We start from the raw sequence: 24,208 nt of genomic DNA, 5'->3' as shown, positions 1-24,208 counted from the left end.
TTGTTACCTGCTAGATGCTTCACTGCTTCACTCTGCTGGTCCTGAAATAAACTTCTATGTGAGGAAAATAATCCAGCTAATTCAGTTAATGTATGAAGTCATTGTGAATTAACATTCCTTATGTGTGAACTAATCACATAAAGACATAGTGACTTGATCATTTGTTGATGGCGAGCAGTAGGAATTCATCATACATCCTGCATTAATTCATGCATTAGGACATCATGGGTTGTGCATAAGTATAGGATTTACATCCTTAAGTGTGATCGAAATTTTACCTAACAAAATGTATTCAAGTATAATCAGTAAATTGTACTTATAGTATTAAAAATAAAAGTACCCCATGCAGACAAATGTCCCCTTTGACCGATGTGCTATTATATATAATATAAGTTCTTATCATTGTGTCAGCGGTACTATATAAACAATTTGGTAGTGTAAGTTTAAAATGTATCATATCTTATAAGCTATTTGCTAACTTTGTGTGCTAAAACTTGTGCAGTACAGAGTAAAATATTTACCTCTGGACTGTAGTCGAAGAAGAAAGTAGCATGAAAGGAGAAGACTCAAGTAAACAAGTACCTCAAATTTGTACTAGAAAATCTTCTTGTAGATAGATTCTACCATCGCAGGCTGCTTTTTTAGGCCCACTCATGTCTGTGATTGTGCCTGAGTCCATGTTTGTTTATTTGTTTTGAAAATTGATAAGTGATCATTTCCAATTTTATAATACATTTCAGAGCTAGTATAACCCACCATATGTAATTTAAGTTTAATTTTAGTATGTTAGCTCCTCTTCAGGTTGTTAAAACTTGTAAATTGCTGAAAGAATTATTAACCTACGAATTCACCGCTGTATGATATGAAATGAAATGTGCATTTGGGTAGTTGGCTGCTCTTTAAACCAGTGGCCCCATCATCAGTATCATGGAGTCAGAGTAACAGCACTGCTTCCTGGTAAAACAGATATTTTGCTGTTTGGAGAAGCCCGCTTGCATAATGATCGCACTGAATTACCACTGTTGGATGGCGATAATTAGTCTTGATGTTCACATTTAGGAGTGTGTGTGCACTGATGGCATGTGGGTGTGTAAAAAGCCACTTTTCCAGCTTTGCCGCGTACGAGAGGGCAAAATGGAAACATAAGTGAGGCACTTTGAGCATTGGAGATAAAACATGTGAAAAAAATCCACACCAGAGTGATTGCAGATTCAGCCGGGATACAGTTCAGATTATGGAACTTCAGTAAACACACAAGATGGACCTCTTTAATGCTCAGTGAACTGATGCAATCTGTGTGAATTGAGCAGGAGTGCAGCTTTCTGGTCCCTATCAGTTATATTTAGCTTGTGTTAGCAGTGGGACTGCATTTAAATCCAGCCTGTAAATGTAGCCTGTGCTAACATTGGGGTTCGGCTACATTTCAGCAGGTCTGCTGCACCCTGCTGCGCACTGAATATGTATCCAGTTACCTGCCAGTGGAGCCACTTCACATATCCAACAGAGATCTGCTCAGAATTGGCGGGCTTGACCACCTTGAAGCACAGGGGCCGCTGGACACCCCCTTCGGCGAAGTTATACTTTGATAGAGGCCCCTGAAAATGTTGTGACGGGGAACAGGAAGTGCTTACTGCCTTGGGAGGAAGTATCAAATAGAACAGCTCTTTTTTTCCCCCTTTGGTGAGATCTTGCCAGTTAGATGTTTTCTGTAGTGAGTTTGACCACTGGTACTCCAGACAAAAGGAGGCTTTCAGCAGGACCTCGTGAGGATTTACAGTGTTTTTACAGTTTCTTTCCTCCCTTTGAGAGAGTCAACATTGTTGTTGCACACTAGGTGTATGTTTTCTTTCATTATTTGATCAAACCTGTGGAGGGAAAAGATGGGAATGGAGAAGGCTTTTGGGAGGAAACTTCCATCAATCTCCAGAAAGTTTCTATATTGCCTCATTTGTGCTCCCTATATGAATGAAAACAGATACGTCCATTTTAAACAATGTAACGATCACTACTCACAAACTTCCGTGTTTCCTTTATGTTGATGTCGATGTTAGCAATATATCCACTAGACGGCAGCTCAGCTCAGAGTCAAAAGTTTCTGACAAACTTTTTTCTGTCATGGCGAGGGCAGAGGTCAATGTACTAAAAACATAAGTCTTGAGGCAAAAGTTGAGGCAAATTCTTCAAAATGTGTTCTTTGACAGTGTCCTGGTCAAACTATTAACCACACAGCCCTGATACTTCCGGTGGTACAACTCTGTTTTGTCCATGTCCGTAAGCTTTCAGAAAACATGCAGAAATACGGAAGAAATCAACACAGAAGTCTCCATTTGTATATCATAGAGAACATTGACAATAAATGAGCCCTAATGCCTCATGATGCTCCCTTTACATGCAGAAGTTGACACGTCCATTTCAAATGATGTAACAGTCACTGCCTACGGACCTCCATGTGTCTTTACGTTGGCATGGATGAAGCATTGTAGATGGTGGTGGTCTGTGAGGCCATTAAACGCATCTCAACATGTGGATGGATAATGTTTTTCACTAATTTCTAGGAATGTATAAAGAGAACTGGATAAAAGGTTGGAGGCAGGGCCCCATTCATTTCTATGAAAGTTGCTCAGTGATGCATGAAGCCAACTTCCATGTATAAAATTACCCAGAGCTTCCGCATATATGGGCCCAAAGAGCAAACAAACTGGAGACTTCCACTGGTCGAGTCGGCTTCTTCAGCTTTAGCACTCTACTAACTTGAACAGGAATAAAGTTAATTCATTTTTTGTGCAGCTCTATTAGACTTTCAAATGCTATTGGACCAAATTAGTTAAATTCTGATAGTGAAATTAATTATTTTGCCGAGTTGTTACACTTCTTTCTTCTACAATTACAATTCTCTCTTCTGAGTTTTAGACATTTCTTTCCAAACGTAAATCTATGGGGAAAAGTATTTTTGGAAACAATGGTTTGGAAGCCTGATCCTCTTCTTGGGGGCTGTCCTCAAAAAGTTTGGCAGTTTATCAAGTTTCTTCATCATTTCCTTTGACCGTGTGTTGCTTGAACTATTCACTATGCTGCCACAATGATTTCCCATGGCATTGCTTTGTTTCATCCTTGTCAGTAAGCGTTCAAAAAACTTGAATACAGATGAAATGAAAGCTGATTATGGACAGAAACCTCCATCTATGCCCATACATATCGAACAGTGAACATAAATGAGCCTTAAGATCAGACGTATGACTGCAGGCAACTGTGAGCTCTACATGCACACATGCAGTAGATGTTAGGAAATGAACACTCAAATCTTCACATTTACTGTATTTCCTCTCACTCTTTCCCCTCAGTAATTGTTCTTTTTCCAATCATGACTCAGAGGCCGCTTGACAATCTAAGACCATGCCTCTCTTAGGCATTTTCCTCACCTCGGCAGTGTCATACATAACCGCGCAGTGTGTGATCACAAAATCAAAGCTCAGATCCTTAATATGTTGCAGAGGGTCATGGTTTTTGTCTTTTATGTGGCTCACAGTTTGGATGAGGCTATATCCAAAAGTTGGGGTGCTTGGGTGTGTATCATAAAACCTCTGGATCTAATTGTGGGTCGATATGTTGTGAAAAGAGCACATATGTCACATATATAGACGGATTCGGGCAAACCTCCAAAAGCTGGGAGAAGCGACACAGAAGGAGGTAGGGCGGCTTGAGCCGACCACTTAAATGCTCAGCTCCAGCGTCTCCCTGTTCCTTTTCAGAGATCCGAGTCATCTGCCATAGACACTTTGTGGTCGAGTCAATGAGGCGGAGAGCTGGAGAAAGAGGAGGATGGTGGGGGAAGAAATATACAAACAGAGGGGAATGTTCGGGGGAGGAGATGGGGAAGGATATTTAGGAAAGGAAAAGTGAGGAGTGAATGGGCCTACATGGGTGGCTTCCACTGTTGATGTTTTCCCTTTTGAGTGACAGGGCCATTGAGAAATCGATGACATAACGCAGAGGATGCAGACTGAAATTTCAGACTTGGAAGCTGTCTGAGGGAGTTTGAACCACCCACAACCTCACCCCTCCACACAGAAATGCAAGAGCTTTCCATCTATCTGGTTTTGAATACATCCTACTATATTTACTGTGAGTGCACCGCCCTGTGTTTGCTGTATAGATTGCTGGCAGTCTGTGTTTAGAAGCTCAGAGGAAATGTTTGGGGTTCTGCCTTGTGTCAGCTGCAGCCGTTGGTGTGGATTACCTGTGGGTGTCACGATGATGAACGGGCTGCAGGAGCTCGATGAAGTGTTTACGACCGAAAGGCGTTGTTGCATGTAACTAATCAGGCCTGAAGCTCACAAGCTTCTTAGGCAGAACCCCTTCTGAATGGTAACGCGAGGATGCTTAATGATGTGTAGGATGCAAACGGTCAGCGGATGCTGCGGTGACATCACACAGCTGCTGGATTCAGAAGTCTCTGCAGTGACCAGGATTAGGGACTTTCCAACTGTGCAGCCAGTTCTTTTTTGTTCTATTTATTGTTGTAACCTAAGTAGGAGATGTCTAGGTAACCTCTGTACTTTGTTTCAAGTGGACAGAATAATAAATCCTGCAGTAACAAATGGTTTGTTTCAAGCCGCCTGTTATTTTATCATCACATTCTGCACAAGCGTGATGGATAAGCTATACGGGCCCCAGTTGTTTGTATGAGCGGATAGCATGCCAAAGCAAACACGTGCGCGGCTAAAAAAGTGAAAAATGCAGCAACATAACTCTGCAGCAGATCCCGGATCTGCAGGTTCACACCGGGGTGAGACAGGCAAGATGTAGAACAAATAAAAACACCTCTGAAAGTCTTCAGCTAAATAAATTATGTGCAAGGACGCGTAAGCTTTGCACTTCATGGAGTGGTGAAAGCTCAGTGTTTCTCCCCGGCCCTGTGTGGAGCGAGGTGGCCCCGAGCCAGAGTCTTTAATTCCTCTGTCAAACAGCACTTCATGCACCTCTACAGCTGTTACTGTAACTGTGAGTCTCATCATGTGTACTCATCACCGCTGCACGCTCAGGCACTGTACTTTCACCATCACTCTGTGTGCATCAAAAGTGCTAAAACATGATGAAAGCGGTGTTCTGCTTTTTGTTAGACCGCTCAGATGAGAAGGAAGAAAGGAAGAAAGGAAAGAGAGGGAGAAAGAAAGAAAGAAAGAAAGAAAGAAAGAGAGAGAGAAGTAATGGGTCAGAAAAAGAGAGCAAAACGATGGCATTACAAAAGGGGAAAAGCAGAATCTATCCCAAAGCCACTCTTATGTAGCAGGTCCTTGCAATTCTGAGCAGCCTCTAATTAGGCTAGTATTCAGGGGTGGCATTAGTTCCCAAACTTTTTAATGGGGTGGAAAGCGGAGCTCCTTTTAGAGAGAGGGGATAAGTGTAGCGACTGTTCCATACGCTGAATAGCAGATGGAGAGATTCTGCACCTCCCTGGGAGGTATTCACTCTTTTTACTCCTTTTTTTCTTTTTTAAATTTTATTCCTTTTACTCACCCCTTTTCCATTTGCTCTCTTTTTCTCTTCATATTTCTCCTCTGTTTTTTTTCCATACATTTCACTTCAACAGATGTTTAAAGGTTTAGACACATTATTCTTGCTTCTAATTTGAATAAACGTATCCAGGAGATTAACAGTTGAATTGTAGCCTTTTGGCCAGCAGACTAATCAATATAAATTGCCCTATAAATAAGTACAATAATAATTAAATATGTAAGATTGACTTTAAACTCCTCTTTCTTAGATGGGGCTCAAACACTTACATAAAAATTAATTTATGACCGTAATATTAAAAGTATTCGGTAACTTAAAACAAAAATATATTTAAAACTTGTATCAGTACAGATACACAGAAACACTTATTTTCTGATTTGCTTTTTTTTTTTTTGTATATTTTAATTTATTTCTTTACTTATTTATTTTATTTTAAAACTTTTCTTTTTGTATGGGGCAAAGCATATTAAATAAGTTTGGATGATTTGTGATATAAATACAGATTATTATTATCATGATTAATATATTATTATTAGTGGGGATTAGCATTTTTTATTGTTAATTAATAAAAAACATGTAAACCTCCCAAATATAGCTTGGCTCAGCTCACAGGACTTCCGCTTTCCCTCCATGCAGTGCACCTGGGGTTGTAAATAATTTAACGTTTTATAGACTCATTACGGGTCCAGAAACACAACATGTTTACTATTACACTGCTTCATAAACTGTTTTTAATGAGAAAAAAATTAAATGAGCTTCAATGATCGTATAAGTCAGCTTGCAGTTATTAATTATTAGTGAAGGGTTATAAAAGTGCAGTTGTCGATGTTTTCTTCCTCTTTTTTATCAGTGTTGGAAATTTTATTTACTTTGAAATTTTTCTCATTAGAGGAGAAACAAATCTTATTCCAAAATCCTGTTTTACAGCATGCGGTCATAAATAAGTTGATGCTATTTATAGAAAAAATTAATAGCTCTTAAAAAACAGACTTATAAATACCAATATAACTGTGTAGGGGAGTATAAAATATATAATATATATAATATATAATATAATATTTTCAAATATTTTTACCACTATTTACACATTTCAAGTCCAGAAATAATTCTTTTTTTTTCACAATTTAAATTCAAGTACAACTCAAATGTATTCCCAGTCCTTATTGCCAGTTTTTCCCTGTCTCTACAAAACATTTCTGGTTTTGTGAAATGATGACAAAATCCGATAAAGTCAGTGTGAGACTTATACATTCAGCAGGGCATTAGGGGCCAAAATGAACCGTTTACTGTCCCTGAGTTTTTAACTAAAGTAGTCTTTACAACACCCTTTGAAATATAGATTATTCTCACAGCCTTGAATGCCCCAACACTTTTACCCAAAGCCCAAATGTCTTTTATGGGCTGCGTGTGGTGCTTTATCCCCTCTCCTCATGACCTGTGACCCAGCAGGATAAACTGCTAACTGAGCTTCAGTCATGCTCAAGGAGGCTGATGCCCACATGATCCATGACATTTCATGAAAAGACCCCTTTTTTTAACTGCAGGACTGCATACCTATATTCTGCTGTAGTTAATATAGCACATGGAAAAAGAAAAAGAAAAAATCTAAAGAACCAAATTCTGAGTTACAGACATTTTTGTCACTGAGTTATTTATTTTTGCTGATGTCTGCTTTGTTGTCATTGTTTTTAGCTGTATTTCAATTGATATCTGTAAAAAAAATTCCGGTGTGTGTACACATACTTGGCTAATACATTTAAAAACATTTTTTGAATATGAGATTCATAAATTAGCATTTTTTTTTTTAGCTTACTGGTGAGTTTGCTGCAAAATCAATACCCTTAAACATTACCTGCTCCACTTTAAAAACTCCTTATGGCTTTGTTTATTTTTAATATTCAACACTACACTGTTTGCTATGGACTTTTATTATGTAATGTGTCTTTGAGTACCTTTTAATGTGCTATACATATAAAATGTACTAAATTTGGATTATGTGGTATACTACTGCTACTACCACTACTTATAATAAATTATTAATAAATTATTAAAACAGTCTGTTTTTCTTAGACATATATTCTTTAAACCATCTTTTGGTGATTTTACCTACAACGATTTTTTTTGCTTCACCATTTTAACCCACTTAACCATTGCACACGGTTTACAAGATAGATAATAATAGATATTTATAGATATTGCCGTAACAGGCCGGCTGTGTGTGTGTGTGTGTGTGTGTGTGTGTGTGTGTGTGTGTGTGTTATAGTTGCTTTAGTGTTTGCATTGAGTCTTTTTTCATTTAAACAGAACGTCTGTATTATTTTATTATTTTTTCCTAAAAGGCCACGTGGAGTAGATCACGCATAGTCACTTAGAATATATAATTAACAATTTTGCCAGATAGCTCCATAGCACAAAAACACAGGCTATAGGCCCTGAGAGTCATAAAGGAGATAATTTGACTTAATTCATTCTTCATGAAACATGTCTTCAACATGGCGTTTGAATGCTTCATATGAAAGCAGTGTTTCCAAATGACGTTTATAAATTATTCTAAGCCCACGCACGGTGCATCTGCATAAATGCATGCATATTAGCATTAACAACCCCAAACTATTAGCAACAAATATATATGTAGAGAGAGAGAGAGAAAAAAAACTGCGTTGAGTACATTTCAGGAAATCCTACAGAAAATCACACAATTTATAGAGAGATAATAAAGGAAATTCAGATATAGCCAAACACATGCGATAAAACACCATGGAGGCGTCGTATATTCACGATGGAATATAATATGTTAAAAACAATATTGGTGCATCAAACTGCAACACATAACCAGATATTATATTTTAAAATATAATATTAAATTTGCCAACAATTAACCGCAGATACAGTGTGTTTCATTAAAGGCCTCTTATTTTGATAGTACAGCAATTGGAAAAGCCCCTGGCGGCTACACATATTATAATATTATATCTTATCGCATTAATTATTCTCACTTTTCACTGTTTAACCTTCTCTATTTGCAAACAAGTCCATACAACTGACCTGCTTCCCTGCTGCTCTCCCTCTCTCTCTTAACTGTGTGTGTATGTGTGTGTGTGTGTGTGTGTGTGTGTGTGTTTCCCTGTCTCTCGTTGCGTGTTACATCATCACGCAATCGCTGTCCTCCCGTGGCCTAGTGAACTGGCTCTAAGCGCTGCACCAATTTAGCTATCTACTACACACACGTTGCTTTGAATCAGGGGATGCAGACACGCGCAGTCGACGGGCGCACACATTCAGTCACGGAAGCTGCGCGGCTGCGACCGTATAGGCTGCATACAGAGCGCATGAAATATTGAAGGGATAAGGGGGTCTGCCTCATGTAGCATGCAGGGTTGTCGCTTCTGCACAAATATCTTTTAGATATTAAACATGTTAAAAATCCATGTCTTTGGTGCTTAATTATCTGCGAATTTGTGCGTTAAAACGCTCCATTTGGCTTTTTGTGCCACCACAGTACAAATGACACGCTCTTTCCTATGTGAGGGCGAAACAAGGGTGAGTAAACACTAAAGTGAGTGGATTGAGGTAACCTCCACTACATCTCTGCCCATGAGCCCCTGTTGGCCCCCGTGGCACACCAGAGCGAGACTCCAAAACATTTTCTCTTTGGGGAGGTAAAAAACTGTGTCAAATAAGAGCACATAATGAAATATTACACGAGGAGTGTTTTCTCAAGAGCTGACCAGCTGTCGACATCAGCACCGGTGTAATCACCGACCTGAAGCAGGCAAAACACAGCCCCTGTCTCACCCCGCTGACACCTTCCTGTCCGCTCACCGTAATTACGAGGATGAGTGTGAGAGAGGTCAGATGGACACGCAGGCCTCGTGTGCGCATGAGCACTGACGTTAGAGAGTGTGCAACATCTGAGCAAACTGTTTGAGCACATAAACAAATACTCAATTTCTCTTTTTTTGTGTGTTTTGTGCATGTTTTATTAAATTAAAACACCTTTCAACCACACTTCAAAGCCATAATGTTGTTATCATGCAGGCTAGTTGGGTTGTTGTTATTATATCAGCTGATTAATTTACATAACCCCCAAAGTACAGACCTGATGGAATCAATCATTTTTGGAACTTGGCATTAATAAATTATTTTTTCCAGTAAAGGCCCATTAAGGTCAGCGTTATTTAATAAATATATTTCCAAACAATTTACTTTTTTGCAAAACGAAATTTATTCTTGTTGAAAAACAAACTGTGTAAAAATATCACACTTCAATTACACAATACTTGCCAAAAAAATGTACAATGTTTTATTACTGAAATAAACACACACTGCATATTATTATTATAAATGTATGACTTTGCTCTCTGTGTTTTCTTTTTTTAATACAAAGTTTAAATCAAAACCATAAAAAAAGTTTTGATTTGCCAAACTAATAAAAAAAACATGGATGTGTTTGACACAAATACATTATTATTATAGCCTATTTTCAAAAACATGTGATCATTTATAACCTGTCCATTAAGTCCTGAGACGCCCTAAACAGTGACTGGAACGATCATGGAAAATACAAGGAGAAGTTCAAAAAGAGTCTGATTCACACCGAAAAAAATGAACATAAATATATATTTTTAAACAGCATGAATATAGGCACAAATAGTGTTTTTTATGTCCATCATTCAGCTGCGTGCTATCAAACAAACATACAAAAATAATCCTACCTTCAAAGAGGGGCGTTTTTTGTTTTTGTTGCTGTTTTTGAAAAGTTTCTTGTTAAGACATTTAACAGTCGCTAGTGCCGCTCACAGCTCTGCTTGGAAAGTTTTCAACCGGGTGTAAAATCGCTCCAGGGTGCGGCTGTGTGGCCGCTGGAGGCCCCAGAGAGGAGGGTAAGACCGGGATAACGGCCGGGGAAGTCCTGGAGGGGCTCAGCGACCCTCCGATGATGCTCTCTATGGAGAAGGGGGACCGCTGCACCGGAGAGCTGGACTTCTGCACCGGGACTGCAGCCTGCACGCTGGCTGAGCCCAGACTGGAGCTGAGCTGGGGGTAAAACCTACTCCTGGCTAAGTCCGTGGTGGTGGGCATCAAAGAGGGCGCGGGGATAATGGTCCCCGTGTGTGAATGCCTGGAGTGCTGCTGCTGCTGCTGTTGCTGCTGCTGCTGCTGCTGCTGCTGGAACGCAAAAAGTGCAGAGTGTGTGTGGTATGACTGGAGCTGGATGCCGTATCCTCCGCAGCCGTACGGTCCGTACCCATACGCAGCAGCGGCGGGGATAAAGCTGCTGTGCTCCCGCAGCAAGTCCTGCGCCTGCTGCCGCTTGAAGCGCTTCCTCCGCCGCAGAAAGCTCCCGTTGTCAAACATATCAGCAGACTCCGGGTCTAAGGTCCAGTAGTTGCCCTTCCCGGGGTTACCGGGCTCCCTCGGTATCTTCACGAAGCAGTCATTGAGGGACAAGTTGTGTCTGATGGAGTTCTGCCAGGCCGGGAACTTCTCCCTGTAGTACGGGAAACGGTTGCTGATGAAGTCGCAGATCTCGCTGAGGGTGAGCCTCTTCTTGGGGCTCTGCAGGATGGCCATGGTGATTAAGGCGATGTAGGAGTAAGGGGGCTTCACCAGGGTGTTCTTGCCCGCCGGCTTGTAGGAATCCCTTGAGGAGGTGGAGCTGTCCAGGCACGGAGGAGGAGAGCCGGCCAGGAGGATGCCGTCGTGCATCTGTGCCACCTCGTCCACGTAGGAGCGCGTCTGGTCTCCATCCTCCCCTTCCCCGACCACGTCTATGTCGGTCTCTTCCGAAAGGATGGAGGCATCCGACATCTCTGAGCTCAGAGTCATGGCTCACACACGGCTGTGCGCCTCCGACGCCAGATGAGGAAGACGATGAGCTGCCCTCCCTCTTCAACAACTCATATGAGGAGGGGGAGAGGAGAGGCGCGCTGAGAGATGTCCCCCTGCTTTCTCGCTATTTCCATATGTTTCCACCTTTTGTTTTTCTAATAACGAACAGTCCCGCTGATGCCAGGCTGTGTGCATGCAATGTGCCGGGGGAAACCTGCAAACGGGGCCAGACCTGAATCACAGAGGGGGCGGATCTTCTCCCGTTATTTATACCGCCGCCCTGGTCACATGGGGTGGAAACGTCACCGAGGCAAATGAAAAGAGAGAGAAAAAATTAAATAACACAAAAGGTCTTTGAAAATTAACTGTGAGTGGTTTTTTTAGAAAAAGTTTGGTGTGGCCTACATCCTTTTTAGTGGTCATTCACGGTGGCCTGTAGTGCGCATTAATCTGCAGCTTTTTATTCCACCGCAGTTTTGCTCAAAAATAGATGTTGAAAGATAAAAAAGGAAAGTCTAATTACTGGTGCTGAGATCGAAGATATCTTGAAAACCGTTTATTATTTCAAAATCTCATATTTTCATTGTTAATGTGCAGAAAATACATTTAAAAATACCTGGGATTTTTATTTTAAATTCTGCCAAAATATAAAATTTTGATAAGAGACCTGTGATGTGCCTTCTGAAACAGCGCCCGGGACTAGTGCACCGTACACAGGCAGCTCAGTTTGCGTGATCCGGTAGTTATCTAGATTATCCGCGAGCCATTTGTAATGGAAAAGAGTCAGCTGTTAACTCGAATCAGTCACGGGTCACGCAGAGCATGCAAGCCCCAGATATAAGGCCTCTGCCGTGCGTCTGCAGCAAGCATGCTGCTGTGTGTATGCGTGTGTGTACACATTTATATATTCATCTTGTTTTATTTTATGGAGCTAGGAGGGTGGAATAAGTATTTTAAATAAGTGTATAAATAAAGATACTATATATATTAAAGTTTTAAAGGTTTTTTCAGATAAAAGTAATGTTAAGTTAGTGCAGAGTAAAACGTTTGCAAAATGCGTGTGGGCCCAATAAAAGCATTATAATGTCCCACATAATATTTTAATCGTCTTGATTGTATATTAAAATTGATCCTAAATAAAATACGTGAAGTTTATAGACTTAATTTACACCATTATTCAGTTTAGTTGATTTGCTTTAGTAACTTAAGTAAAAAGTAAAAAACAAGATGAGTAAAAGTGAGGTAGTAAAATATGCTTTATAATGATTTTATTTTGAACGATCATCTCCATGACGTTCAGCTTTGCCTTGTTATTGATACGGTGGCCGAAAAGGATTTTGTAACTTTTTTTTTGCATGAAAAACATCCAACATGCTCCTTTTTTATTTCATATTTTTAAGCAAAAACAATATACTCAAAACAAGCACATTTATCAAAAAATATTGCAACAGATTTTTTTTTTTTTTTTTTTTAAAAAACCTTCCCAAACTCATGTGCATTATTTTTCTCACATTTTTATACATTAAGATAATATTCGCCAGTTTTCATAAAAAAATGTTGGCCTAAAACATATTTATAGTGTGCTTCTATCACAGATATATACATACGGCTGCTTATGTTGACTGTATCTTATGTTTTCAGGTGCTGTGTGGCCTTTCAGTAACTTTTCACAGGTTCTTATTTGACTGGCGCCATCTAGCGGTGAACTTGTCTCACGTTTAAAACACTTCTGGCCCATAAAAGTTACAAACTGTTGCAGCTGTATTTGTGTCACAACTTTGTAGTCTATTAACGTCCCTTTTAGAAGTCATTTTTAATGTAGAGTTTGGTGTAAAGCATAGCGTTTATCTGACTTGCTATCCTGGTAATAAAGCCCTGATTTATATTCTATTTGCCTCTATAAACAATAATTTATTTAATTCATAACAACCACGTTGTTGTAAATTAATGATAAAATTCTGACATTATTTTCTGTAATCTCTGTCTAAACTGATAGTTGATTATAACCGAGGCTTTATTTTATTGTTATTGTTGTTATTATTCATAATCACTTTTGCTACATTATTTTGGAATAAAGGGCTTTAATCTGCACAATCACAATCCATCCAATAAAGGCAATATATTCATTATTGGGGTTTTTTTGTAATCTACGGGAAAAAAATCATGGAAAAACTTCCACAGAGACACTAGATACACACTCGCTACCCACGCTTTATATATAATTAATCAATCTAAAAATAAATATTTTTTTCCTTCAAAATAAGTCGTTTTTTTTTTTTTAAGTGTATGAATCGGTGCATATTTACATGTGCAGATATTAAGGAATTTCTACAACAAGCTTAAGTTTTAATCGAATAGTTTAATTTTTTTTTAAATCCTAATCAGTAGTCTGCGGATTGTGCAATGATTTGACATAATTTGTAACCTACTCCGGAAATTCTGAGATAAATCAATGTATTTTATCAAATAAAACTTAAGTCTTCACTGAAAAAAGTTGACGTGCCGTCATGCATATTAATCAGTTAGAATAGATGATCTTATTCTTCAGACCTTTAAACCAGAAAGCAGCAGCGATGTGGTGAATGACTCATTGGCAGATAAAAAAAAAAAGTCAACTTTAAACGTTTAGTTTTATTATGAAAGTTAGTTTAACTTCAGTTTAAAATGGACTGCATGTTAATTTAATTTAATTTAATGAAGTGACGTTTGCAGAACCAAAGATTAGTTTTACGCACAAGACTTGTGTGAATGCACTGAATGAATGAAGCCCAAGCGGTTTTTTTTCTTCACTCGTCTTGAGCCGACACTTCCAGCAGCAGCTCTCGCATGTGTGGTAAACCACCTCTAAAGTGTTTCTAAATTCCCCCTCTGCGATCCGAGGGTGTTTCCGTGCCACGGGGTACCAAGAAAGCACTTAGCTGGTTAAACGCAATCCCTGCCTCTCTGCGTCCTGCTCTGACTAAACCCCTGAGTGTCACCAAACCGGCCCGTCTGAGAGGGTCTGAGAGGGTCTGCGGGGCATGTGATTAATGTGGATCACATGCAGGAGAGGCGAGACAACAGTCATACTGTGCGTGAGCTGGACTGCTCACTAAATTAGCCTGTATACGCCACAAATATCACTCGATGAAAAAAAATAGCTGAATAAAAATGTACTAATTTTCCAATTGCATCAAAACCCAATGGGAATATTTAGAAATATAGCCCATATTTTTGTTAAAAAAGTAAACGTGATACAGTTACTTGCATAAATAAAAATGCCAAACTTTTAAACTTGTGGAGAGTAAATATCTCCAAAATATGGCTCTGAAAAACTCAAGCTATATTGAGCTTGAATAGTGTGGATTCTCTCACTTTATACTGACTTTAAAAAAAAAATGTTTTAAATCTCTGTGAGGTACAATGGCGAACTATTCCATCGCGCCTTCTTTTAGAGATGCATTAATTAATTTAGCTACAAATTCACGCGCTTACCTTTTCATGGGTAAGAATTATCCAACACTTATTTAGAGCCTATAAACTTATAAAGTCATCAAAAAGTTCCTTAAACCGCACCAAAATGCTTATTTATTGTTGGGTATGGATAATTGTATATTCTTCAGTGTCTTATAGGTTGTAAGATGTAGTGTTATGTTTCTCATATGCCAATTTGTAATGGTGAGAAAATTTTTAAATTAGGAAAAGAAACTGATTACAACTCCATTATTATTATTATTATTATTATTATTATTATTATTATTATTATTACTATAACTTGTAAGGGCAGTATTATGGAAATGTACCTGTTTATTTTGTAGTTTGGTTTTACTAGCCCAACCCATATGGGATTTTTCCAACAGACATTGATTTTAAAGGTGGAATATTCACAGAAATGGCATCAGTCATAGTGAATTTTTGAGCTGAAATGAAATTTTCTGTGTGGCTTGTGCACCACTATGACTATACAAAGGTCGCCAGAAGGTTTAAACAACCAACTTTATTACAGAATACTAAGTTAAGTTAATAACAATAACATAACTAAACAAACATTACTATATGTCTAGTACCTTTCAATTTCTTTCCATTTAAAATATGAAAAATATAAATAAATAACTGACACCATTTTTAGCATGTTTTCTGCATTATAAGTTCTGTGAAAACAGTTTTCATATTGATGCATATTGGACAGCATATATGTTGATACTGATAGATACTGATATTTCTATGATAGGCCGATATCAGTCAGGCTCTGGTTTTTACAGTGTGTTAAGAAAGATAATCCGGGCTACATATAACTGTTTCGATTTGATAAACAGATGTATGTAAAATGTATTTTATGCTGATACTGTTTTAGTGACAGTCACTCAGAATCAAAGAGTTACAGGTTTATTTAATTTATATTGCACTTTAAAAGCAACTAGTGTTTTTTGCAGAAAAGTGCTTCTCAAAAAACAGACATAAGCATGAAGATGTATGCATGGATATTGTGGAGGAAAAAAGCAGGATTAAAATAGAAGTTTTAAGACATTTGAAACCAAAGGAATCAAATAGAAACACAAAAATGCACACACACACACACACACACACACACACACACACACACACACACACACACACTGTATCGGATCTACCGGAGTAAAGCTGATCTGAGGTGAAATATCCTTTGAATTCAAAGAGATTGCACGAATTGATATCATATCCCTGTTTGACCCAACAAGTACAGCACACTCTTTCTTTTAGTCGGCTTTTCCACCCAACATGTTCACTTTTTACTGCAGCAAAGAGTTGAGCTGAAGAGGTGAAGGTGTCACAAACAGGTGAAGGTTTTTTTGATGAGAGGTGCTATGTACACTTTTGGATATGATGGACATAATTTGCCTTTATGTGCGTATTCAGGACAAGAAGATAGAGTAAAAGGATACTTTTATGGTCATTTTCATGGTAATATTATAGTGTAAAGTTAATGAAATAAAATTCTGGGAAATTACAGTGTAGCAGCAGCATTACACACAGAGACAATGACAACACAATTAAATAAAAAGAACAGGATGTAATTGATAAAAAACAACAACAAAAGGAATAAAAACCAACAAATAAACAAAAGTTACAAGACACTACGGGAGCTGCAAATAAATTACAACAATTGAAAACAAATATGATGCATTTCCTTCTCTCTAATCACACCAGTGTGGCTGGCATTCATTGTAAAACAATTGTAATTGTAAAAGAGCGTTGTAATTATCATGCAAAAGCAGGCATCATGCCAGCACTGCACTGTACTGCTAATGACATTGTATACGTCTGTCTCCATGTAGATGGAAATTAAAATTGTTTGGCCCAGCAAGCAATGTTTTAGTAAATAACATAGTCTGTATAAATAACAATTCCTATTGTTACTATACTAACTATTAAAGGACTTTTCAAAGCAAAATTGCTTGCTAATGGCAGGTCTGTAGCTTTTAGACATCTATATGTAGAGATCTAATAGTTTTCTACAAATACACTATCTATCTAGTGTAATACAACTATCTGATCAGTCAATCATGTGGCAGCAACTTAATGCATTTAGGCATGTAGACATGGTAAAGGCGAGGTGCTGCATTTCAAAGTGAGCATCAGAATGAGGAAGAAAGGTGATTTAAGTGACTATGAACGTGGCATGGTTGTTGGTGCCAAGGCAAGTATTTCACAAACTGCTGATCAACTGGGATTTTCACACACAACAATCTATGGTTTATAGAGAATGGTCTGAAAAAGAGAAAATATCCAGTGAGTGTCAGTTCTCTGGGTCAGTGGTCAGATGAGTATGGCCAGACTGGTTCGAGATGATAGAAAGGCAACAGTAACTCAAATACTATATGACATACTATGTATTTGTAAATCTTTTTTTTTTCTAAATATGCATTCAAAAAAGGGCACGTATTCTTAATCTAGGGCAGCACCAAAACCAAATTTACCAATTTAAACCTTTATTCTTTGTTTCGCTTAACCCTCTAAACCCCAAGCTGTTTCAGGGCGTATTTTTCCATTTTTCCATTTAAGTCACTCTGGCCTTGTATTTTACTGCAGTATATTAGTCCTGTACCTCTATGGAATCAGCACAATCATGACTAGAAGTTGGAACATCTCAAAATTGTCTTTACTCCAGTATAACAAAGTTATAATGACATACATTGTTAAAAAAGAAAGAAAAAAAGGCACAAATGATTTGGTAAATTATTTTTCAGAAATTGGAATAAAATGGAAAACATTTTTACAAACCTACTTACAACCTCTCCTGTACTCTCCTCTCTGCTCTGTGTAAACAACCTGCTGTTCTGTCCAACTTTCAGTGAATATTTCTCACATAACCGTTTGTCTCAGCAAAATCACTTCCCAGTTGCGCTGAGTAGTGCAGAATTTAATGTTTAAACAGGATCTAGTTATTCCAAATGCTTTATTTTTGGTGACGATTAAAATGGGATGTGGAATTAAGTGCTTTTGACAGGAATATCACAATTTAAAGCTTTGTTTTTGTTACTTTTTCTTAGAGAAACTGTCATAACCTATCAGAAGGCTGTTTTTACAGCTTCCTTCTACGATAAACGGTGTGTTTTTAACGACGTTTTAAAGAAAACATTTTTTTTGGTGGGGGTTCAGAGGGTTAATGTGTCGCCTGCAAAGCTAAACTCAGGGCTAGAGAACCCCAAAGCCACAGTGCGCTTTTTGCCCTGACGTCACTTCCTCCCTCCTCTTTCGCTTCCATCTTGCTTCCCGCATGTGTCTGCTGTTAGTTTACAGGTCAGTGAGGAGCTTTAAATACCTTCTTCCCTGCACTGTTTCCCCTCGATCCGACGGCAAGAGGTAAACGAAAGCCTTTTCTGACTAGATAGCTGAAATCTGCCGGGGTTTGAAGCTAACGTACTGACACAGTGTGTGTGTGTGACAGGCCGTCCATTCCACTAGCTCCCAGCTAGCTCAAAGGCTAGCTAAAGTTAGCTTGTTACAAGTTATCTTGCACAAAAGCTAAAACCACACCTTGTTTCGGTGCAGTAGCAGGCTAAATTAGTCAGGAAACGTTAGCTTAAAGCTACCTGCGGTGCTTCTGATTTTTTTTGCCTTTGTTATGTGGCTGTCCTCGCTTCTTGTCTACAATACAGACAACATAGAAGAGGAGCAGTTCGCTTTCTGTAGCTAATTGCCCAAATCTAGTGCTTTAGATTGTGACACTGACAGCTACTCACTGGCTTTTTTAAAAGTCTGCCTTGATTGTGGTCTAACCGCCGGCTACCACACCCACACCAAAGCCTCTCCTCCCTGCTTGAGTGTGTGTTGACATACATGTGTCTCCTATCACTTGTTCGCACCTTGTTTATCGGTAAGATGCGAGCTATCAGGCAAGCTTTACGCTGACAGTATATGTCTACATTATATCGTCACCGTGTTAAAATAATCGCCTAACTCATTTTTTCAAGTTTTGAAGGAAAGACAAAAAACTTCACCAAAAGTGTAACATATGACATTTATTGATCATTTCACTCAAAAAGGATGTAACAAAGGATGGCTATTGGCATAGTAATAATAATACTTCAAAGTGTCAATAATGTTCATGATACATCCCATGTCATGTTTATGACAGCTCATGTCACTCTTATGTAGACACCTTCAAAATAAAGTGTTAGCATATCTTGCTTAAGTCACAAAGGCATGTTCAAAATTTGTCTTAAATCACATTTTATTTTGACTTAGGCAAAATAAATCTGCTTAAGGCACACACTTGACATAGGCCATTATCTTAAAGGGGTAAAATCTGATCAACTGAGTATGTAGGCGATTTTACCATAGGTGGCAGGCGTCATGAGGAGATGATTTAGGCAAAAAAAAAAACAATTTTGACAAAAAATGACATAGGCGATTATTTTAACAGTGTGACGATGTATGGCTTGATGTAAATATTTGACAGCTCATAGTGTTATTTAATCGGAAAATTTGTCATTTTCTGTATTAATTTCAAGTGTCTTTCTCTGAATATTGCCAACATTATTTAACATTACAGTACCATGGTGCACACTATACTGTAATCACGCAAACGGCTTAGATGACTCAAGTTCTGTTGATTAAACGTGAATACTAGCAGAAGTAACATTTGTAATGAGGTAATGACACTGGTGAAGTATGTTTTGCTGTCATTAGGGCCACTGATCTCCCAAATCGATTCTGATTCCCAACAATCAAATATCAAATCAAATATTGAATTGAATGAGGATTCAATTCAATATTTGATTTGATTTAATAGAGATATTTTAATTCCAATTTAATGTGGTGTTGTGATGTGAAAAGGATTTAGAGAGAACTGCATGCATGATATTAGGTTTTTGCCAATATGCCAATATTTTCCAAGCCATTTGGCTGATTGCTGATATCAATATATGCACAATTTTTGCAGCTAAATTGCAGAGCTCATCAAGTCTCTCCTGTAGTGGAACGAAGATATTATTATGCCTACTTTTATCCGGATGACCTATTGGCAGATTTAGACATAAAATGCAATGCTTTTCAAACATTCACTGTATGAAATCAAAAAAAGGTTACATGGAAACCTCGCCATATTTAATTTTATGTTTTCAGCTGATGCGTTTGGCCTTTAGGTGGTTGCAGTTATATTTCTTGGCATTGTTTAAGGACTGGAGAAGAGGCTGCTGACATTGTCTTTATTTGCTGATGCCTGATTCTCTTTACAAATCCAGCCTGATGCTCAGGATGATGGTTGTTTAGATTGGTAATTAAATTTGGAGTGCTGAATGGAATGTGATCTGGCTCCTGCTCACTTGGCCCGAAACTGTGCAATCATTGCAAACAACAACTTCGCTGTCCACTTCAGACACGTTAAAATCCTCAACACCACAGATACATTTTTCTAGTTAGTTATAAAGCCATAAATCATTTAACTGATGTCTATGGCCATGCCAACATCCATATTGTTTGTCTTCAGGGTTAGATTTTTTAACAACAAAGATTGTGTTTGCAGTGGTCAACGAGATGAGAGCCTCAATCAACACAGAAATGAACCAGATCATACCAAGTCACTACAAGCCCGAGCCTCAGTTTGTTTCTTGATTTCAGACAACTATGGTTTCCAGCTTGCTTTGATACAGACGATATCTAATTTTCAGCGTGTTGCAGTCCGACCATTTTATCTCCAGACTTGCATGTTGTGCTTTTACCTTGTTGCCTGCTATGGTTTATTTTCAGCAACCATGTGAAGTTTTGTGAATAACATTTCTTCCTGTCTTGACTGTTATGTGGAGCAGTTTGAATTGTTTAGCTTTGTTATACATGAAGGTTGTTAGAATAAGTAGACACATGTTTTAATAAAATTTATTTGTTTGTTTTTCCAGATGAAAGAAACAATTATGAATCAAGAAAAACTTGCTAAACTACAGGCACAGGTCCGCATCGGTGGAAAGGTAAGTGACAAATTAAAAGTATTATCACAAGTTCCATAAAATGCTCGATTTCTCTGCCAAGCAGTCTGCATTCTCTGCTGTTTCTTAATGCTTAAAGTTTTCAGAGTTTTGGCACAATGTTGTCTAAAATCTAAAATCAACTTCTTGACAGAAAATAAAGCTAGTTACTACATATTTAAACAGACATAGCCACTTTCAAAGGAGTCCCATGACCTCCAATCTCAAGATGTTGGAAAGAAAATAGTTTTTTATGGGTATCCACAAGTCTCTTTTTTTTTCTTCTTTATTTTCCAGACAAGTATCCATTGTCGAGTATAGTGCTACCTTCATCTAATTGAGGATTTTGTTTTAGAAGATAATGCATTAATAGATCAGTAACAACTTGAGGTTTACACAGTGTGACTGTCCCAACAGGGAAGTGCCCGCAGAAAGAAGAAGGTTGTACACAGAACAGCAACCGCAGATGACAAGAAGCTGCAGTTCTCCTTAAAGAAACTCGGTGTCAACAATATCTCTGGTATCGAGGAGGTAGGCACAAACTCTCCTCTCAGCTTTGCCCACTGTGATTCGAGGTGATGCTGATCCAGTACTGCTTGTTATATTGTTGTAAATGGTTCCAACACTTTGGTGTGTTCCAGGTTAACATGTTTACAAATCAAGGAACAGTCATCCACTTCAACAATCCCAAAGTGCAGGCCTCTCTCGCTGCCAACACCTTCACCATCACCGGCCACGCTGAGACCAAACAGCTGACGGAGATGCTGCCGGGCATCCTGAACCAGCTGGGAGCCGACAGCCTGACGAGCCTCAGGAGACTTGCTGAGGCTCTGCCCAAACAGGGTCAGTAGCTATAATACTCAAACAGCTTGAATAATTTAGCATACATGATCGATGAATTGGTGTATAAAGTGTTTAGTCTAACTTGTTTCACTAGAGATGCAACAAATGCGGTTTTCTTGTTTCCCCAATTACATTTAAATACTGCATAGTAGTGTCAAATAAAATGTAAATGTACAGTAGAATGAATACGAAATATAAACACTTTTGAAGTAAACTGTCAGCGCTGGGTTTAACTTGTGACGGCAGAATCTGGCAGTCAGGATCAAACCCCCATGTGGGGTTCCTGCTGGCTAAATTTGGGTTGCTACAGTCGCTCAAGGTCTCAGACCGTCTGCCAATCCTCTACTTTCTCTCTTCAACTTTATGCTTGAAACGGATATAATGCAATGTTCCTCTTCCAACTACCAAAATAAAAGTGGTCACTTCCTTTTAACTCTGAAAATGAAGCAACAGAATTTGAATTATATTGATTCAGGTAATTAGAAAATGTATCCTAAAATTTCTTGCTCTGTGTAAAGTCCCCTAAGTTGCTTTTTAGAAATAAAGTCATGTAGAGGGTCTAGAAAGTGGCAAAATCTTAAAAGAAAGTCGCCAAGTACGCATCACACTAGTCTGTTTCCTGCTGTGCGTGTGACATAAACCATTGTGTGGAACTTGCTGTAAATTTGACTGACACCTAATCAAGTATAACTGAGACTGAACTGAGTCATGGCCAATGAAGCTGAAAACTGTTTCATTCTCAGCATTTCTAGTTTAAAGAGATGCTGCCCTCAGGGTTTGACCTTGATCGTTTTGTGACTTGACTTTTTAAACTTTTTACACTGCTCTTCAAACTTCTCACTGATTGTTCCTCCTCTTGCAGCTGCAGATGGAAAAGCGCCAATTGCAACAGTAGAAGAAGAAGATGATGACGTTCCAGGTTAGTGCACAAATATTTGTTCCACCAATCGAAATAGAAGACTGCTTCTTTGAAGCCTTATTTGGAATTGTTTCTTCACACTTGTCCATTATGAGACATGGTCTTTTTTCCCCCCTTTTCTCTCAGTTAAATTAGCATGGCAGGTTTGTTTTCTTTTGGCTTGTGAAAGGGGTCATATGAAGGGGATTCATCAATGACTTTAGAATGATGGTGCAACGCAGGCTTTTGTGTTTGAATCTCATGTTCATTGTTTATAAGATCTTAAGATCCAGTTTGCTTTTCTTTGTGAGGAAAATAGGCCAAACACATGAGGTTGCCATTACAATAATCTGAGCTTTTCCCAGGACTTCTCCCCCTGTAGCTGCACTTCTCACTAATGTAACAAACGATTACGCGAGCATTCAGCAATAAGAGCAGTCAGAGCCGGATGGCACGGGGTTAACAGCCATCACCATCATGTTGTTATTGGAGTTAAGTTTCCTCTTTGTTCTCCCACTAAAGGAACATGTTTACTCAGACCTTTTTGAATTGTTTCCATTTTAACCCTTGACCCTTTGAGCCAAAACTTTGAAAGGCAGATTTCTCACATTTCATGTGAGTAATTGAGGCCAACTTTTTGATGCTTTACGCCATCATTTTTACAGCTGCTTTCAGTAGTTGTGAGGGCCTCATCTGTCAAGCACATTGCAGTCTACGTAGGAGCAGGGAAAGATGAGCAAATAATTTGGATGGCATTACATTTAGTATCATGTTTCAGATAAACACACTTTTCCTGAATTGTGCTCTGGCACCTCCTGAGCAAATGGATGTGCCTTTTCTCCCCGACTCAATCAATTTACCGCTGAATCTTTTGTTGTTTCAGACCTGGTGGAGAATTTTGATGAAGCATCCAAGGATGAGGCTAACTAGAGGAAATGGGACTCCCCAAAGTGTCAAAACTTGACAGGACCATGTGAGGCACAAGATGTTTTTCTGTCTATTTCGAGAGGTGGAAAGTTGAAAAGTTAAAGTACCCGAGAAGATGAATCATCTATCGACTTTTGGCTGTGAACATTCTGTAAAATGTGCAACACCTGAACAAAGTACTTGCCTACTCTTAAGTGAATTATTTTTGAGTAATTTTCTAGACTAGTACTCTGAAGTATTAAAAAAGTCGGGGGTAGCAGTATTCAAGTGCAAGGTATTTTTGGACTCATTCCACTTCTTTTTCACCAGACTCTCTAAATGCTTGTTGTGCTCTGTGGTCTGTATGTCCAGTTAGAGTGAGAGATTGTGTGTACAATGTGTTGTTGAAGGCTCCTGCTGTTTGTCTTTTTCCTTCATGTTACTGAACCTTAATTCTTCGTGGCCTCACTCCAACCACCATATCTGGAATAAACCTTTGCTACTGTCAATAACTAGCTAAAATTTCTGTTTTTTTTTCTTAATCTCAAGTATGGTTTCTGCTGCTGAAATACTGTAATTGCCCTTCTTTAAATTAGCCTCCTTAAAAGAAAAGCTCAGATTATGTTATTTGAGATACTTATCCAAAGTCAGTGTGTTACTACAGTAGATGGCGGTTGTCACATTTGGACAAACGAACAGGAGTACCTGCACAGAAGCAATGTACCACTGTGGACAGGGGAAGCACTTAAATGTATTTTAGCCACCTAAAAAAGACCCACCGAAGATAAAAATC

General features: G+C 38.6%; 2 protein-coding genes across 4 annotated transcripts; one reads left to right on the top strand and one right to left on the bottom strand.

Moving 5' to 3' along the window:
• Positions 1-9,762: 9,762 nt before the first annotated feature.
• Positions 9,763-14,847, bottom strand: foxd1 (forkhead box D1). Of its 2 annotated transcripts, none has more exons than XM_059358265.1 (2): positions 14,821-14,847; positions 9,763-11,626 (listed from the first exon to the last, which is right to left on the bottom strand). In XM_059358265.1, exon 2 carries the CDS (start codon positions 11,341-11,343, stop codon positions 10,291-10,293), a length of 1,053 nt encoding a protein of 350 aa, XP_059214248.1. In that variant the 5' UTR covers positions 11,344-11,626; positions 14,821-14,847; the 3' UTR covers positions 9,763-10,290. The 2 variants fall into 2 exon arrangements, with proteins under 2 accessions (XP_059214248.1, XP_059214249.1); XM_059358266.1 differs by lacking the exon at positions 14,821-14,847 and adding an exon at positions 11,752-11,892.
• A 3,174-nt stretch (positions 14,848-18,021) lies between these two features.
• btf3 (basic transcription factor 3) lies at positions 18,022-23,937 on the top strand. Of its 2 annotated transcripts, none has more exons than XM_059357862.1 (6): positions 18,022-18,105; positions 20,703-20,771; positions 21,186-21,299; positions 21,410-21,611; positions 22,474-22,530; positions 23,393-23,937. In XM_059357862.1, the coding sequence occupies exons 2-6, from the start codon at positions 20,703-20,705 to the stop codon at positions 23,437-23,439; spliced, it is 489 nt and encodes a 162-aa protein (XP_059213845.1). In that variant the 5' UTR covers positions 18,022-18,105; the 3' UTR covers positions 23,440-23,937. The 2 variants fall into 2 exon arrangements, with proteins under 2 accessions (XP_059213845.1, XP_059213844.1); XM_059357861.1 differs by having other exon boundaries at positions 18,053-18,168.
• Positions 23,938-24,208: the final 271 nt, after the last annotated feature.

Source organism: Centropristis striata, chromosome 19, assembly GCF_030273125.1.
Source record: "Centropristis striata isolate RG_2023a ecotype Rhode Island chromosome 19, C.striata_1.0, whole genome shotgun sequence".
Taxonomy (NCBI): domain Eukaryota; kingdom Metazoa; phylum Chordata; class Actinopteri; order Perciformes; family Serranidae; genus Centropristis; species Centropristis striata.
This window is presented reverse-complemented; position numbering and strand designations above follow the sequence as displayed.

Bases quoted from the DNA above. Each gene is read 5' to 3' on its own strand.
- foxd1 (XM_059358265.1), bottom strand. From the start codon at position 11,343: ATGACTCTGAGCTCAGAGATGTCGGATGCCTCCATCCTTTCGGAAGAG.
- btf3 (XM_059357862.1), top strand. From the start codon at position 20,703: ATGAAAGAAACAATTATGAATCAAGAAAAACTTGCTAAACTACAGGCA. The intron at 20,772-21,185 runs GTAAGTGACAAA...CTGTCCCAACAG, and splicing joins AGGTCCGCATCGGTGGAAAG to GGAAGTGCCCGCAGAAAGAA. The intron at 21,300-21,409 runs GTAGGCACAAAC...GGTGTGTTCCAG, and splicing joins ATATCTCTGGTATCGAGGAG to GTTAACATGTTTACAAATCA.